General features: G+C 40.5%; 1 protein-coding gene across 4 annotated transcripts in view; it reads left to right on the top strand.

Annotated features, from left to right (window-relative positions):
- The window catches only part of ECH1 (enoyl-CoA hydratase 1), a 172310-nt gene that overhangs the window by 151691 nt on the left and 1631 nt on the right, over positions 1–18988 (top strand). The window contains exons 1-10 of one of the 4 annotated variants that reach the window (XM_078610011.1): positions 10814–10847; positions 10965–11034; positions 12532–12703; positions 13464–13552; positions 13973–14097; positions 15077–15125; positions 15408–15472; positions 15857–15927; positions 16946–17017; positions 18539–18689. In XM_078610011.1, coding sequence (XP_078466137.1) covers positions 10995–11034; positions 12532–12703; positions 13464–13552; positions 13973–14097; positions 15077–15125; positions 15408–15472; positions 15857–15927; positions 16946–17017; positions 18539–18689 — 834 coding nt within the window. In that variant the 5' untranslated portion in view covers positions 10814–10847; positions 10965–10994. Of the gene's footprint in view, positions 1–10751; positions 10848–10964; positions 11035–11076; positions 11466–12531; positions 12704–13463; positions 13553–13972; positions 14098–15076; positions 15126–15407; positions 15473–15856; positions 15928–16945; positions 17018–18538; positions 18690–18988 lie in introns of those variants that run through there. The other 3 variants (XM_078610012.1, XM_078610014.1, XM_078610013.1) reach the window with 3 other exon arrangements.

Genomic DNA, 18988 nt, shown 5'->3' with positions numbered 1-18988 from the left:
TGCGTGGCATTTACTCCGCATCCAATTACTAGGCAACCAATGCAGCATTTCCAATTTTATTGCGTGTGTATATTGTCCCTATTAACACATCATAACACCTTACAGGGCACTTACAATCATTTTTTTTTTAAACAAGGCTTATCGGCCTCTGTGAAATTTACAGCAGCCAGTCGTGTAGCCCTTAGCTCCTGAGCAACCTGCATTGAGGATCAGGTAATGTTTTTTTCTGTTCTTTTATTGAAGGCATTAGCATTTAGAGTGGCCACCTTGTTCAATCTTCATTGAAAGATAATTTTTACGTGTAATACGGAACATCCTCATTCCTCCACGCATAATTATACTCTCTTATCGCAAACAAATTGGACACGAGAGATAACGAGAAAATACTGTATCCGTGACTTTGCGAACACTGTCAATAAATTACCGATTTGTCCTTTGTACAAGGCTGGGCTCGCTCTCTCTTTCTGCTCAGTTCAGCAGGGTGCAGATGAAAAATGGCTTATCCATCAAAGCTCTAGATTAAACGTCTGTTGGCCTATCCCGCGAGGTATAACACTAATTGTCTGGTTTTATGTCCGTTAAAAAGTTAATCTGTCGCGGAGCTGTGGTGTAGCTGCAGAGACACAAGATCATTGCTTCATCTGCATGTTGCGTTACTCCGTAACACGAAGAGATAACGCGAGCAGCAGGATGGTTCAAATCTCCTGGCGCTTCAAGGGATCACACGGTTTATTTCGGTAATTGCTTGTTGCCTTGTTATTTAATGGCACGTCGTGTATACATGTATACCTTTTTATCTCGTGTATTATGTTACATTGTAGACCTAACTTACCTTTTGTTAGCAGTCTCTAAACATACTGTCCTCTGTGTGTGTATTTAATACATTATCTGGAATGTAAAATAAGAATAGGTTTTACCCTTCCTGGAAATAAAACAGGTGTTAAGATGTTCAAACAACACATGGATACCATTTGCAAGGGATCAAGTCTGCATTAAACACACGTACTTGTGGTGAACATGCAAATAAACATGCTCTGATAATAGAGGGCATTGTCTTTTTAATTAATTAAACCTGCACCAGAGACTGCCTTCTTTATGGCCTAGTCTCACCAGTGTCAGACCAGAGAATGCCAGAAGGTACCGGAAACAAGTATAACCCGTAAAAACTAAGTTTTTCACTATAAATCCTTTATATGCGTGGCGGCTAGAGTCCTCTCGTCCTCTGGCTTGAGGTGGCTGCCACCTATGGGTCAGAAGATTGTCTGGCAGCATTAAACAATTGGTAATTAAATTTTTTTTTAATTCCCTAAACAGTGCAAAATTTTGGAAATTTTTTTTACGAAAGTGAATTGTCACGCACAACGAGTCTGTGTGCAAAATGTCAGCTCGATTGGATCACGGGAAGTGGGTTAAAAAACGACCGAAAGATGTGCACGGTCCTAAGCAAGCAAGCAAGCAAGCGAACTTAATATAAAGGATTTAAAAAGGGTCCCATGACATCCCTGTAATGCGTCCCATCCCTTCAAACCTATGAAAGTAAGACGGAATAAACCTGGATAATGCATGGGTCATCACCATGCGGAACACAGGTTTAGTAGGCAGTGTGCGCTTGAAAGGGGGAGTGAAAACACATCTCTTGATTCTTGATTTGAAGCTTTCGTGACTGCAGGAATCCATATTCTTTGGTTCTTTCGGTAAAGTCACGTAGGTATAAAATAAAATAAATCACGACGTTTCGGGCGCAACACAAGCGTCCATCCCACCTTCACCAACCCGCACGAACCAGCGTGGTGAAGTATGGTCAAATAATCCTCATTGGCCACATGGCGTGGAGAGGCCCTGATCCAGCAGTGGATTGATACATCTCTGTGAAAATATTATAAATACATTTGTATATAGAGCTGGTGCAGCATATCAATAATTAGCAAGATATGGATTACGTCTTACAACCTTAAAATACATTACAAAGTTGTTTCTTGGCAGGGCGGTGCTTCAGCAGAACACTTTACTATACGGGTGGGAGTTCAAACCCCGTCAAGGGCCAAATCAGCCCACCATTCCTCAAGGGTTGATAAAATGAATACCACTTTTGGGAGTCAACAATGGTTTTCAGTGGAGGCATAGGAATGTGGAATTTACGCGACTGGGTCAGAGCTGCAGATGGAAGTCTTAATCTCATTTGTCCAATAAATCTTCGAGAACATTAATATGGGGGAAAAAAGATCAATTTCTTAAAATATTATATATCAGGCATAATGAAGAATAAACAAATTATTTGTCGATACTGCAATGGCAGTGGTGCTCAAGGCACAAATAAAAAAACTCAAGTTTAAATATATAATAGGTGACATTTCAGGTAATGATCCTTACTCATAACACAAATTAAGACAAAAGCAGGAAGAATTTTCTTCAATGGAGTTCACACAAACGATAGCAGTTTGAAGGGATGTATAACCACAAGTGACACTTTGAGCATGTAGATAAATAATAGTGAGATGTACGTGATGTCGGGAATTGATGTGGCTTTGTATAAAAATGGCACGTGTATAATAGCTATGAATTTCAAGTGGTTTACATATGTCTTCAGCAAAACTCGTGACAACATATTTTGGGTCTTAGATTTTTCACCACCAAATTGATGGCTTGTGGAATTACCTTATTTCAACATTAATCACTTTGATCTGGGTTGTTTTTTATTTTATTTTTGTCGAACATAATTGCCACATTAGTTTGGTAAATATGTAATGAAATATACGATGTTTAAACCTTAAAATGTTAGCTTCATTGTAATTTCCTCATTCCCAAATAATCCTTGAAAACAAAAGACAAACAACACATGTTTTCAACAACAAAAAATAGTTGAAAATCTGTCGAGCATATCAGTACTAAATTTAGCAAAGTGTTTAACATATTCTGAAGTCCAATGGCAATGCTGTAAAAAAATAAATAAACATTCCAATGAATAGAAAGTGGTTTTAAAAAATAAAAATTAAATAAGATTCAGAAATGGAAGCATTTCCAAGATAAATGGCGAGCAATTTTCCCAATTATTTACTGCGAGATCTTTACGATGTCTCTATATGAATCTTCATTCAATAACCTGCCGCATTTTTCTATCTGTCTTCCATCGCAACAGCAGCAAGCTCTCCAGTTTGATCACCGTGCAGCAGTTGCGTTAAAGATTATGAATTAATAAGGGAGAGCACAAAAGGGTGATTGAATACAGAACGGTCTGGGTGAAAGAAAAAAAACTAATACCCTTTGGCTGCATCCTACCCGAGGTTTCTTATAGTCATTTCTCATTAAGCGCTCACGACTGTCTGCCCTGACTCTAATGCATTTTCCGGGAAAGGGGTGGGGGGGGGGGCTGCCCTGAATACAACCGGGTATGTGTCATTTTGACACTCCGCCAATTTAAGCGATCACTTTGGAGCGGAGTGCCGTTTCTGTTTAAGATTTGCTTTTTTTTGCTGCGCCCGTCCGCAGGTTTATTCAGCACGAAGAATCCGCAAGGGAAGAAGCGTGTCCATAGGGAGATGTGACACAAGGGGCACGCATGCCTTAATTTTCCTTTGGTTGGCATTGTGTGTGTTTTTATTTATTTATTTAAGCAGAGCTAAACCTGTCACCATAAATACTGACTAGGCTGGGTTGCCCTATAGCCCCTTCTCATGCCCATTGACAAGGTGGCATGTGTAATGTACCGCCACAGGCTGTCGCTGCAAAGGAGACACAATGCGACAAGAAAAGACCCCAAAACACCAACGTGAGCTTCTGTTTCTGCTGTTTTACATGAACTTCTGTTGCAGAGTACCAGCTCGTGAATGTACAAAGAACAGTCAAATTACTTGAAGAAGAAAAAAACACTTAAAAATATCGACATATATAACTTAAGACTTATTTTAAACCCAGTACAGTGTATGTGAACTATCATATGCAACTGTATTACCGTATTTGATTCAATGTTACGATGCATGATCGGAGAATACTGTGGCTCAGCACCAAGGTCACTATTGGAATTGTGAGAATACAATTCTCCTGGTTGGGTTGACTAAGCTCCTCGTCCCTCTGAAATGGACATAACAAGAACGTTGAAGGAAATCAACTTGGTTGTCCAAAATTGGTATCTTACACACCAATATGAAATTTCCAATTTCGCTTGAGGACCTCCGTTGAAAATAAGCACTCTGTTCAACACTTCCATAAGTGACACTGTCATTGCATATAAAATATAGGTTATTTTGAAAATATCTATTGAAAACCTGAACGTTTAACATATTTACCAAAATGGTGAATACGGAAATTGTTTTGCTTGTAAAACAGAATTGTGTTGTTCTTAATGCTTCTCACGTGGTTAACATCTTTGATTGATATTAATGGCATGACTCTGTGTTTAATTCCATACGACACCACGTGCTTTGGAACAGCATCTGGTTATTATTTGTAGCAGACTCCCAACATTGAACCTGAAAATTAAAATCACAAACATAATGAACCAAACAAAAAATATGGAACATGTTAATTAAGGTGTAATTTAATATATTAACTATTCTCATTACTATTTCCATTGAAACCTGATTGATTAATAGAACACAAGCTTCTCGGTTTTCTTTCAACAAATGTAGAGGGAATTTTTTTTTATTTAAGTGACCAGCGTACTCTTTATTTGCATCGCAGGGTAAAATTTAAATTTGGAAGGTGTTCCATTTTTACACAAGACATTGCATGTCCGAGACTGCTTGAATCCTATACCAATCTCACAAATCTTTTGTTGTTTAAAAAAATACTATAATTTAAATTATGTATTCTTGATGTGTGCCTTTTGTTTCTCTCTCTCTTATTGCGATTCAATTTTTGTTTGAAAATTGCCAGTTTTTTTCAAGCAAATTTATATTTTCGTCTGGATCCTACAGAAAAGCACATTTGCATGCCCTTCGGGAAATCAGACATCCCTTTTAAATGTGGCACGTGGCCAGAAAAAGCTATCAGGATCATCCTCGACACACATAGCTTGAGGAGTTTATACATATATACAGTATATGTATAACATGATAAAGCACTAACCAGGCTCAAACCCACTTAGACTTCGAGATCTGATGCGATCGGGTGCATTTCCCAGTAATTTGGTCACATGCCTGTTACTTCGGGGTCCATGTTTATGTTATCCTTTTTGAACAACACATGCATATACTCTGCCATGAATGTACGATATTTACAGTGAAATAAATGCAAAAGTGACCGTGCATATATAGAGAGGTTTCCTCCGCTTAATGAGGGTTCAGTCTGTGTGACTGCGCTTACTTGGGGTTAATGAACAGGCGTAAGAACTATGAGCCCAATGACAGCCCTTATCATCCTCTATTACCCCCCCCCACCTCGTCACGTTGCAATGAATTGTCACAATTCAGGGCGACAATTCGATTGAATAATTAATTATTTGTGTTTACATTGTGGTGAAAGTGGCAGGCTCCAGCACATTACATACAATGTATACACGTTTTTTAAAAAAAAATGAACGTATTATTTTGATGTTGTTGATCTTCTTTAGCAATGTACGTAGCCGACCATGCTCGTCGGAGGTGCAGGCAAAGGACAACAAAATAAACACAAAAAGCAGTTTATAAGAAATGAGTTTTCAATTTAGAAGATGTATATATCACACGACTTTGAATTCATAGTGATTGATGAATCGATGCATCGTAACACCCTAAATAAAACCATGCAATGTTGGTGACTAACTTAAGTACAGTAATACATTACATTTTACTCGATTATAAAAGGCAGGTACCAGGAATTCCATGAATTTCTACGGGTTTTTTGTAAGTACCCGTAATTACATTAACATTACTTGGCATGGACTGGTTGATTACTATGTGATTAGCTTGAATGTAATGTTTTTATTCGACAATTATTATTACAAAAATGTTAAAGCAACAAAGAGGATTTTTTTTTATTTCAGTCGTGGGAATTAATGTGAGAACAAGCAGCAACCATTTCATATAGGTCATGCCACAAATCCTACATCAACGAAATATTTCAATTTTTTTTGTCTTGTAATTATACAACCAATCAAGTGACTATAATGATATATTTTACGGTGAATATTCCGAATATACGATTACATTAAGTCGTGTACAAAATGTATCGGTAACACTGAGTCATTCGTAAGAATAAACTTATTTTCTTGGTTCTTTCGGTAAAGTCACTTAGAATTGAAATAATAAAATAATAATAAAAATAAAGCATAATAAAATAATTCTCACGACTCTGTCTCCTCGACAGACCTGTTCTCCACCTGAGGACGGCTACTTGTGTTGTGGCCGAAACGTCGTGAGAATTATTTTATTATGTTTTATTTTCATTATTATTTTTTTATTTAAATTCTACGTGACTTTACCGAAAGAACCAAGAAGATGAATCCCTGCAGTCACGAAAGCTTTAAATCGAGAAATAAACTTATTCTTTTGGAAAAGTAACCCTCCAAACTAGCGGGAGCTTCGGGTTCTATTTAGAGGTGCAACGCATTTCACCTTTTCGAGTTTTCAATTCTTTGGATCCATTGATACGGTAGTTCGAATGCGCGGGCAAATGTTTGTGTTCAGTTTGTTGTCCTTCCCCCGCACCTCCCAGTAGCATGGTTGGCTACGTACGGTGCGAAAGAAGTTCAACATACATACAAAATCTACGCAGCGGTGCCTCTCCTGGGAAGCTGGACTTCCAAAGAACCACTTGTCAACAGTCCTCCCAACGCTGGGAATTTAGTATGGATGTAACAATGCATAGCTTCGCTGATTAATCTTGATTCTTAAGTTCATGACATATTCACTGAATCACGTTGTGTGATAATTTCTTGTTTATATTCAGTACATGTTGTAAGGGCTTCTGCCATAGTGTTGTTTCTATTTATTTAAAGTTGCGCATTTTGATGTGACGTCACATTTCTCAAACCCCCCCCCCCCTCGTCACACATCGTCACAAATGTCTGACCCCCCCCCCCCTAGGTGCGTGACGTCATTTATGGACGGCCCCTTATACCTGCTGCATGCATATGTTACCTGTTGTATGTACTGTGACGGGCACGTGACGCCTGCTCTCGCTCGAGTCCGCTAAATTCACCACAATGCGAAAACGTGAATCGATGTTTTTGTTAAATCTCACCAGGACCATCAATATATTTACACCTCAAGAACGTAGTGCGTACCTTTGGCACAAACGTTCTAAGAACAATGCGAAAGCCTTCATGCTAGCGCACTCGTTGTATTTATGTTTCAACAACTCCGCAATGACACTTTAACCACATGCAGAAGATTATTATCATCCATCAGTGAAATAAAATTACAGCGCCGTACAAAATAAATTCGATTTACATTTTTGGATTAACACCAGCAGTGCTTTGGAAAATTAAAATGCAACTCAATTAATGTACTAAAGTCTCTTAAAATGCCTCTGTGTTCATGCAGGATTGTGAGTGTGCATCAAGTACAAGGTGATACCCGACTGATTATATTAGGGCAGCGATTGGCAATCGGCGTGCTGTGGCACACCAGTGCCCCCAGGTGTACCGCAGCAATTCCACAGGTGTGCTTTCACAGTATATTCGTAGGTATAGGCAAGAACATACTATTAACATTCTCTCCCTTTGTTAATGCTACCCCCTCCCTCTGATGCTGCTAATCCTGCATAATGCATGGGCATAATATGACTTTGAAAACCCCCCCGCCCACCTCTTACGCATTTCCCAAGAATGCTAAATTCCTCTTGATATGCAAATTATTTTGTCAAGGCGCTCTTCTTCCACCTCCAACCCAGCTTATATATACGCTCCAAGCTTGGCAGTGTTTCATTCTTCACCTGAAGAAGGCTACTTGCGTTGTGGCCGAAACGTCGTGAGAATTATTTTATTATGTTTTATTTTTATTATTTTATTACTTCCCTTCTACGTGACTTTACCGAAAGAACCAATAAGATGAATCCCTGCAGTCACGAAAGCTTTAAATCGAAATTTAACCTCACTCTTCACAAGCTCGGATTGAAAAACTCGCCGTGCCATTCAGTTGCCGATCCCCCGCCACCCCCTCTCCGTTTGTCGCCGCGCGGTTCGGTACAGCAGAAGACAGCCGTCAACCACCACCACCACCGGCCCTCTCCACTCCGTGAGTGGCGCGTGTGCGCAGTTTGGGCAAACGGAAACACATAGAGACATACAGACACGGAGACACATACAGCCACGGAGACACACACAACCGCTGAGGCGCACACAGAGATACGGATAAAATGAAAGCTCTGCTTATCAACAGTTTTTCATATCCGCACCAGTGTTCTCCACTTGAGGCCAGATAAGACGACCAAATCACCCTACATGGGGCCCGATCTCTGCAGGTCTCACAAGCTAAAGCAGAGTTTTAACCTGATTAGTGCTTATATTTTAGATTTTAAGTTTTCGTGACTGCAAGGATCCATACTCTTTGGTTCTTTCGGTAAAGTCACGTAGGTGAAAAAAATAATTAAAAATAATAAAATAAAATAAAAATAGAGACTACTTGGGAATTTCGAAATGTGTGGGCTGAGGCTTGAAGGTGACCACGGAACATGAAGCACAGCAAGAGATTATTGAATCCATCTGTGTGGCACTATTAGTGAGTGGTTATCCCTTCCGATGCGTGTTGTCTCCAGTCTAACACAACTTTCGAAATGTTTTTCTTTTACCAGGTAAGGCCCACTGAGCTATAGAGCTCTTTTTTAAGAAGCAACTTGGCCACAAATGACAGCTCAAAAAAGTGGCTTAACATGTGGAAACTTATAGCAGCCAAATACTCGAAACGCATGTTTGTAAATGTGGAGGGAAAAACCGAAGGACCCTGAGAAGAATCCACGCGACCACGGGGAGAGAGAGACACGCAAACCCCAAGTATACAACAGGCGTCAGGGTCGTGATCGAACCCACGACCTCCTGTATACCAGGCGAGGTAGTTAACATCTCACCACCCCGGCTTTCTCCCCACGAATCAAACGCCCATTCATGGCCCATGGCCAAACATCTCAATGTAGCAGGGCCCTCCTGAAAAGAGCCTTGATACTCGAACATACGCAGTTACAAGATATGCAATTGCTTGTCCAGTCAAAAATTGAGTTACCTAAACGTCGGGTAAGGAAGGAAAGCACGCGTTGGAAATGTGAGCAGACTCTTCCACCTGCCGGGAATAATTGGCAATTACATTTCCAACCGTCTAACACTCTAACATGTCTCTCTCTCATCATAGGTAGTGCGTTGTCTTTGAACTGTGCGCCTTTTGACGTCATCTTGTCGAACACCATATGAGACTAGGCTCTATAGTCTAAAGAAAACTGTCTCTGGTGTGGACCAATCAGTTTCAAAGACAATGCATAAATTATCAGAGTTGTTTTTTGTTTGCATTTGACTGCAAGTATTGTGGTTAATGTGAACATGATTCCTTGCAAAATGTGTCAGTTTTGTTGCCAGAAAAAAGGGTAAAACCCCTATTAGTACGTCTCTCTCTCTCTCGATGCTTCTCTCTAAGATCTCTCTCATGCTCACATCTCCTTTAGATTCCACTCTGATATTCACAGGCCCTTTGGATTGCACCCGTTGGATAGCACTCCCTCGTCGGAGTGGCCGCTCTCCTCCTATCTTACAGTTACATGCTAATCTCTCACATTAATATCACTAGCCCCGGCCACTTCTTTATGAGCCTTGGGCTACACCCATTTCAAACCTTTTAAAACAGTCTGACTCAGCAGCAGACCATGCTTTCCCACCTCGTGTTGCGATCGAAACGTCGTGATATATTATTTTTTATTTTGTTAATTTTTTCTACCTACGTGACTTTACCGAAAGAACCAAAGAGTATGGATTTCGGCAGTCACGAAAGCTTCAAATCAAGACCGTTCAACATTGTTCGTGGCAAATCAGACATTAACATTTTTTTTCACAGCTAGCAAATATGAATTATTACGCTTCTGAATGGCAAAGTACTTATTCGCGTTTCCTGCAATATATTTAACAGCATTATTATGCATGTCATTATATAATAGAACAAAGTTAAGATGACATATTCATATCTGGTAACCCCTTATCAGTGCCCTACCTTATTACAGACCAATTCAGATCGTATTGGTCAACCCGTGCCCCTTTATAAATCTCAACGTTCATCCCACAAAGTCCCATCACAAGGGAGAAACACAAACAAATAGAAACAAAAACTGCCCGTATTGAAACGCCTGTGGGGCCGTCCATAAATGACGTCACGCACCTAGGGGGGGGGGGTTAGACATATGTGACGATGTGTGACGAGGGGGGAGGGTGAGAAATGTGACGTCACATCAAAATGCCCAACTTTACATACATATAGACAAGACGTTCTACTTAATTAAATATACTTTTCAATAAATGTTTCTCCTACAACATCAGAGTGCAGCGCCACATTAAATACGCACTACAATGACAATAGTTTAAAGCGATTTGAAGCATGTTTTATTTTCTTTGGGGTGGGGGCCAGAGCTTTGTGACGTCATATTTGAGGGGGGGGTTTGACTTTTTGTGACGCCATGTGACGAGGGGGGGGGGTCTAAAATCGTCCAAAATCGCGTGACGTCATTTATGGACGGCCCCTGTACAAGAATTCCCCCTGTACAAAAAAGAAGGGGTAAACCCATACGGCTTGACAGGTACGCGTAATATAATTATTTTAAATTTGTGAAAGCTTTGCCCGGAACAAAAAACACACCCCACCACCATCTCCCTCGGAACCAATTACAGCAGTTGTGGTGAAGACTCCGGATGCATTTCGCGGCGACACCCGCTTGAGGTCACTGCGCTGTTTGTAGAGGTAGGCGAGTGGTCGACGGCTCGCTTCGCGTTATCTTAATTACACATTTAACACGAATTTAAAGGCTTAAACCCACTTATAAAACGATCTCATCGCTGTCATAAATTGTGTCTGTAGTCGCAGTCTGCGGCAGCGTCTCCCGTAATAATGGCGAGCGTTTTAATGCAAAGATTTCTCGGCGTGCCAAGTAAGAGAAATTGTTTACCGAATTACGGCTTTGCGTTATCATTAAACTCGTGCTGCGAGTGTGAATGACAATGCTTTTGTGATATTAATAATCTGACTAACTAGTGCGCGTGCATTTGCCCGCTGTCTCGGTACACTAACAGGCACTAACAGTGTTGGCGTGCATGCCAAATGCGGTTTCAACTTTGACACAGATTTCCCCTTTTATTTATTTTTTATTTCTTTTAAAGTTTCGCTCTTGTTGACATGGATGCAAGTACCGTAGCAATTTAATGTTACAAAGTATAATTAAGGTTTCGATTTAAAGCTTTCGCGACTGCAGGGATTCATATTCTTGGTTCTTTCGGTAAAGTCAAGTAGAAGGGAAATAATAAAAATAAAACAATACAATTCTCACGACGTTTCGATTGCAACACAAGCAATCATCATCAGGTGTGTTATTTATATTATTTTATTATTTCCCTTCTACGTGACTTTACTGAAAGAACCAAGAATATATTTAAAGTTGTATTCTTCCGTGCTTTAAAGACGAGAGAGTGCTTCAGTCTAAAATACGAATTGCATTGCGAATCTTTTTTATTGAAATGCTGCTGTTATTTTAGGCCTTCATCCAGCAGCATATTGATCATGAATGATGATTTAATAGTACATAGACAAAGGGCAGTTTTACTTCGTTAAATTAAAGTAGTGAAATGTTGCCCCATTTGCCAACGGACCTTGCATGCATCCCATGTCTCCCAACAGCTTTCGTTCAATGCGCTCATTGATTTTGTTTGTAGTATGTCTAAATATTAAGATAAATGTTGTAATGTATTGTTTCGATTAAGATCTATATTGTCTTGTATAATTAATGATTTAGTTTTTTTCGTATGTTTTCAAAACTGGTGTACTTTCTATTTTTATTTTAAATCATTCATTTTTTAAACTGTTTAACTAATATGCTTACATGTAGAGTGTCATTGTTTTTATTAGTGTATTACATGTATTGATTTAATCTACAAAAAAATAATCGCATTATTTTCAAACTACAACATTTTCTGTTACTGCTGAAAGATAATCCTTGAACACATTTAAAGAGGCCTGCCTGCCACAAAGTCAAAAGCGTGTTTCCAAATTGAAATTAAACATTTCTTTTACCCTTTACATCAACCATTAGCATAACTCCACAATTGTTTTGATTGCAGTTCATGTTGGTAATGGTTAAAACAATGTTTTGCTTGTGAAATAATCACGCGATTGAGTGAATGTGACATAATGAACCGTGACTTATCGGTCTTCCCCCAGAAGCCATTTGGCAGAAACGCAGCAGCAGCTGTGGCAAAGCACCGCTCGGCTCGGCTCGCTTAATAATGCCAATTCAATGGGAGCAGTAATGAAGTACAGTCGGGACCCATTTGGCAACATGCTGGCGCAGTCGTGGGTGACCGCCACACGTCCGTTTTGTCTGCTCTAAGTCGTGCTGTTTACGTGTGCGCGTGCTTCTGTGCATGGGCAACAGGGCTGTGTGGAGTGAGTGCTGTGGCAGGACGACAGCTGGTGTCTGGGCATCTTGCCATGAGCACTCTGCCCACCTACGAGACCCTGCGTCTCACCAAGCCCAAGGAGCATGTGGTTCAAGTGGAGATCAACAGACCGGAAAAACGCAATGCCATGAATCAGGCGTTCTGGAGGTGCATTAACCCAACAACAAGGACTGTAACCAAATGTTAACACATAAATTGTTTCGGTTTGTCAATGAGTTTACCTGCAGGTTTATTACTTTTATGTTAAAGTAGGGCACCATTTCCTACACACTAGGCCTTCTAAAATGTTAGTCCATGCGACCCACAACAACGGCGATGTTCATACTTTATATATAAGCACGTGTGTGCGGGGTATGAAATGTCTTCAGTTGTAATTCTATGGAGAAAATTGGTAAATGCGACCAGTGTACCGAGAGCCTTGCATGACAAACGAGGATTGAGATGTACAATTTGATCCTTGTTCTTCACTCAAATTTGAAAGATAATATTTCAAACCTTGGCAGGATCAAATCAGCCCATTATTGTTTCATGGTAAATAAAATGTGCACTAACAGTGATTGGTTTGTGGAGAGACTAACCGTGTCCGGTAAGAAAATGGCATTTCCACCACTGACGCAGGGCCATCAAGAGAGATGACCACTGTCTCGTACTCACTGGAGGATGTAGACGCTGCATTTTTCAAACTTTAGTTTCTACGCAAGCCGTTTTCTTTCGTGGTCTAGCAATTTGGCTGAATTATCAACGCGGGACTTGGTCTTTTCTCCTCATTGCATATGCTGCCTTTCTATGTTACGTACATGATTTTTCATTACCGCAGTGTTAAGAAAACTGCAGATGAATAAGCACAGTCTTCTGCAAATCTCTACAAAACTCGCTCAAATCACATGCCTGCGTGTTGCTCTGACAGGGAGATGGTGGAGTGTTTTAACCACATAGCAGACGATAATGAATGCCGTGCAGTGGTGGTGTCCGGGGCTGGGAAGGTGTTCTCATCAGGTGAGAGTACATTTTATACATATACGGTACGTATGCAAATTCAAAATGTAGTCTATTTCTATGCCTACAGTAATCTAGTCAGTCGATTATTTCAGCTCAAGAAAGGATATTTTACCTCTTGAAATAATATACAAAGTCCCTTTTTAATTCAGGAAAGCCTCATTGATTCTTTAACATTTTAGGAGGTTCTGTGGCAAATTCCTTGATAAATTCAAGAAATATATCAACTCATAGCTATTGTATCTTCAATAGTGCTGCTTGTGGCTAGCTGCTTGACGTTTCGAGCCTTTGGGCTTGACAGCAGATGAGTAAAAAAAAACATTATTTTGTCATATACATATTTTGTCAGTGTTATCACCTGTTTATATAAATCAACATTGTTGGTTAGGGTACATTTAAAAACGCCTCCATGTTCCTCAGGCATCGACCTGATGGACATGTCGGAAGCTTTGTTGTCGCCCAAGGGAGACGATACGGCTAGAACCTCATGGCATCTCAGAAAGTTCATCCAGAGCTACCAGGAGACCTTCACTGTCATTGAGAAGGTTTGGCTGGAGCACATAAAATCAAAACAGCGCTTGCCCGATCGCCTTCTGGTATAACTATCTTGCAGCCTTATTGTTCAAAATACTTTTTTCTTCCTCTATTAGAATACAATACAATTTCATTTGTTGATGCGAGTCAACCATAAAACGTATTTTGTGGTATTTAATTTGAACACGAAATCAAATAAGCATTGAACCACAGCAGCACAACAGTTGAGATGTGCTTTTATATATGCGGTAAGGTCTCAGAGTACACCGGGGTTAGGTTCCGTGTACCCCCGCTTAAGCGCAAATTCGCGTGAGTTGGGGTTTGCCTATACGAGTTTAATATATGCAATGTAAGAGTGTATTTTTTTATATAAATGTGCTTAAATGTTTAATAATGTACAGTACTGTACAGTAAATGATTCACTAATCATCTGTATATGATCAATACGAAAGATGCGAGCCGGGTGGACTCGTTTCTTGCGTAGGCGATACAGTTACACGCCGTCAAATCCATGTTTGCTTGATGGCGTGAGGTGGTTTGACTCGCTTCCTGCCCCCTGCCCCGTGCGTGTCGCGAAAGTACGAGTCACAAGTGTAAGTATGAATGGGGGTCCACGTACTCTGAGCCCACATACCCTTGAGACCTTACTGTACAGTAAATACATTTATAAAATGCCTTTTTACAGCCACATCATTATTTGCTGCCGTTATGACTTTCAAATTGCCTTATGCACTGACTTACAGGGAGGCACTACCACCATGCTGTGGAGGTGAATTGATGCCACAGCCATGTGACTCTGTCTTCAGAGTCACATGGCTGTGGTATTTTTTATATTTTGTCTCACTAAAGAAGCATCACAATGGTGTAAGACCAGGTCACGCAGTCTAGGTGTGAACTGTCTATGCAAAAACAGCTGTTTTAGGGTTATATCCATCTTAGCATTGACAAGATTTGGTTGGTTAATTGTATTTTTCTTTGTATTTTTTTCAGTGCTCCAAGCCCGTCATCGCTGCTATTCAAGGCGCCTGTGTCGGTGGAGGTATTGGAAACTAATTCCCAGCCTATACTCCTAGTCCCACCCATCAACCTTCCCGGGTTCATAAAATGGGTACCACGTTTTGGGAAGACTACAGTGGTCACCCTTTGGGAGAGTCTTGTCTACCATGGAATTGTAATTTCCACTACTGGCTGAATTCCACCCAATACGTGAATTGTGCCCTTTGCCTTCATTTAACATGTGGCATAAACACCTTTCACTTGAGTGTGTATGTCTTTGATGTAATTTTGAACTGCAGTTGCATGTGTGTGCTGTCTTTTTGAGGTGTGGACATGGTCACTGCCTGTGATATCCGTTTCTGCACTCAGGATGCATGGTTCCAAGTCAAGGTAAAAATATTAATTGTTGCTGGATTTTACATTACGTGTGTTTTTTTTTTCCTAGAATAAATGTGGTTCTGCCATGTGAACGTGCATTTTCACTGATGTCTATCCCATGAATAACTTTGCTCGATTACACCCACGTGCTTAGTTTTACACTCATACGCTTACACACAAGCACGAACATGTTAAATTGGAACATGCTAACTGTGTTGTTAAAAAGCGCTTTTTGGAAAGACTTTGCCAATGTTTCCCATTGCTATTGATAAGCTGTGCTAAGTTCTATTGCTATAGATTTAGTTTTCCCATTCCTTGGATGACAGACGTAATATGTCATGAGCATACCTATAAGTATCTCATCAGCTACCTGAAAAAGATTGTTCTCTCATGTAGGAGGTGGACATTGGCCTGGCAGCAGATGTTGGAACCCTACAACGTCTGCCAAAAGTTATCGGAAGTCGCAGGTAAACAGTGATGTGAGACGTAATTTAAAAGGCCGTGGCTCACATAAATGATGCTTCACTACTGCGCACTGGACGTCATGATGTCTTCACACTTTGACAAGAATAACACTGGTCAACAAAAAAAAAAAAATTCTGGCCTGGACTTTTGCAGCTGTTTTTTAGACTAATTTCAGGGTGCTGATTCCAAATCTGATCTCAGATTTGCTCTATCACATCTCATTTTATCCTATCGGCATACCCCATTTTCATTGATTTTACCCGAAATTAACTCTGTCACTTATGATTGCAAGTTGTTGCGAGTCAGTGACTGCTTTAGTGTCAAAATATGGTGCTGTATTTTTAGGATAGTGTGTTTATAATATATTATGTAGATATCCACATTTATTTAATATTTTTCTTCTGCAGTTTTTATTGAAAATGCAATGTTTGATATCTCAAAAACCTGATGTGATAGACAAAAACTGATGCCAGATTTGGAATCAGCACCCCAAAATTACCTTAAACCCGTTGGAATACCTTATGCCAGAAAAAGTGTGTTGACCAGTGTAACTTGCCCTTGCTATATATGAAGGTTCTGTCATACTTACATGAGCATGAATGTCCAATACGAATCTATTTTTTCCAATTAATGTAGGAAAACGTATGTATTGTATGTACATATACAGAGTAATTTACTATACAAGAGGCCACCTTATTGGCATATACTGTATACCCCATAATGGATACGACCTCTGCTTAAACGTGTGTTTAATGCAATATGGAGTAACTTTCAGAAACATTGCTGTTCCACTTCAGTGATGTAACTAGATTTGATGTTAAACTGCATTTACATAATTAAGAGCACTATGGCAGTGCTTCTAAATCTACTTATTTTGACTTTTTCCTGTCAACAAAACTTGAAACCCAAGTTGTCCAGCTAGGGGTACACAGCCTTGTGATATATGCAGCAACATGTATGGTTTATTTTGGTTGCATGTCATTGAACTAAATATTCCTATTTCACGCTGTGGCCCATCAGCCTGGTCTGTGATCTGGTGTACACTGGTCGCAAAATGATGTCGGATGAGGCCAAGAGCAGTGGCTTAATCAGGTGAGTGCATTTAACCCAGGCAATAATTTGCAATGCTTATTAAACTAGATTCGAAGCTTTCGTGACTGCAGGAATTACTCTTTGGTTCTTTCGGTAAAGTCGCGTAGAAAATCAAATCAAATAATAATAGAATACGACGTTTCGGTTGCAACCACAAGCAACCATCATGTAAGAATTAACGATTAAACACAGACACGGAAACAACACAGGCAGACACACATGCAGAGAGAGACACACATAAAGACACGGAGCGTGACACCAAGGAAACACAGACACGGAAACAACATGTTTGTCTTGGTGTGTGTCTCTCTGCATGCGTGTCTGCCTATGTTGTTTCCGTGTCTGTGTTTCTTTGGTGTGTCACGCTCGGTGTGTCTTTGTGTGTGTCTCTCTCTGCATGTGTGTCTGCCTATGTTGTTGCCGTGTCTGTGTTTTATCATTCATTCTTACCTGATGATGGCTGCTTGTGTTGCAACTGAAGCGTCGTATTCTATTATTATTTGATTAAATTTTCTATTTGACTTTACCGATAGAACCAGAGAGTAATGCTTATTAAGTTTAATATTTGTATAAGCATGAATTAACTGTTACATTTGAGGTTCTTAGTTTCTTAGGTGCTCACGCTATTGGGCCAGATATGATGGTTTGGTGCCGAGTAATTTGTACAGGGAAATTAGCAAAACAGATGCTGTAGACCAGACATTAAAGACCTTGTCACAGCATTTCTAAAAATAGCTATTCTATTATGAGGTCATCTGAATTCCAAATTGAAAAGGGAGCCTCAACTAACTGCATCAGTGCAATATGATTACACATCATCATAATTTTGAGCCACGTGTCAATCCACTGCTGGATGAAAGCCTCCGTACAATGTGTCGGTCGTTGGAGTTGATTTACCATACTTTATTATTACTGGTAGGAACCTCCTGGTTACACCAGCCCACAGGGGATTATTGTGTCCGTCCGTCGTGCAGGGAGGGGCTGGGTGGGGAGGGAGGGGCTGGGTGGGGAGGGTGGAGTGGGGATGGTGGGGTGGGGCTGGGTGGGGCTGGGTGGGGGGTGGGTGGGGCTGGGTGGGGGGTGGGTGGGGAGGGGCTGGTCACCCCGTGGTGCCCTTATAAAACTCAACGTTTAACCTACTCACACCGGCTTGTGCCCACCCTCACAGTCGGGCATATTTGCGGAATACACCGCGCCGCCGTTAACCCTGCCCATTGACCGAACAACCCAACGTTCCTACCAGCTCTCTCCGCAGGAATGTGTTATAGGTTGCATTTTCTGTCTTGCTATTTCAACTATTCGGTCTCCATTGTGTAAAAGTTTTGAAGCGCACACAACCCTACACTTTATACAAACTTAGAACACGTACACACCGTGCCATTTAAAAAGTGACAGTTTTTAAAACCTCATAAGTTGTTGACCTTACTTGAAACACAAGAAAAATAATTTGTTTTTGCTCAAGTCTTTCCTCTGTTATTAACAAAGGTCATGTTGTGCACATTTCATCATGCTCCTTCTCAGCCGTGTGTTTCCTGACAAGGCCAGCTTGATGGAGGCTGCCTTGCAGATTGCCGAAGACATCGCTAGCAAAAGTCCAGTAGCCGTGCAGGGCAGCAAAGTCAACCTCGTGTACTCACGTGACCACTCGGTCAGGGAGTCTTTGGAATACATGGTGAGTGCAAATCCTGTGGTTGGCGATTGCAAAGAGTTGTATATGTACCATTGTAATCATAAGTTCTTGAAACTAAAATCCTCATCTCAACTATGCAACGATACGGCTTTTTTTTTAAACCATGATACTCGATTATAACAAGTTGCTGGTTGGCTGATTGGTGCAGGTAGGCATATGACCATTAGCGATGGCACTGCGCACATCTGCGTGATGATGTCACCGACATCACTCATAATTTAAGCTTTTGAACCGAATGAATACAAGGACTTATACCACTGAAACATACAATTGAGTACTGA

The sequence above is a fragment of the Lampetra planeri genome, chromosome 33 (genome assembly GCF_965212315.1).
Source record: "Lampetra planeri chromosome 33, kcLamPlan1.2.h2, whole genome shotgun sequence".
Taxonomy (NCBI): Eukaryota; Metazoa; Chordata; class Hyperoartia; order Petromyzontiformes; family Petromyzontidae; genus Lampetra; species Lampetra planeri.
Note: the sequence above shows the minus strand (reverse complement) of the source record. Positions and strands in the feature narration are given on the sequence as shown.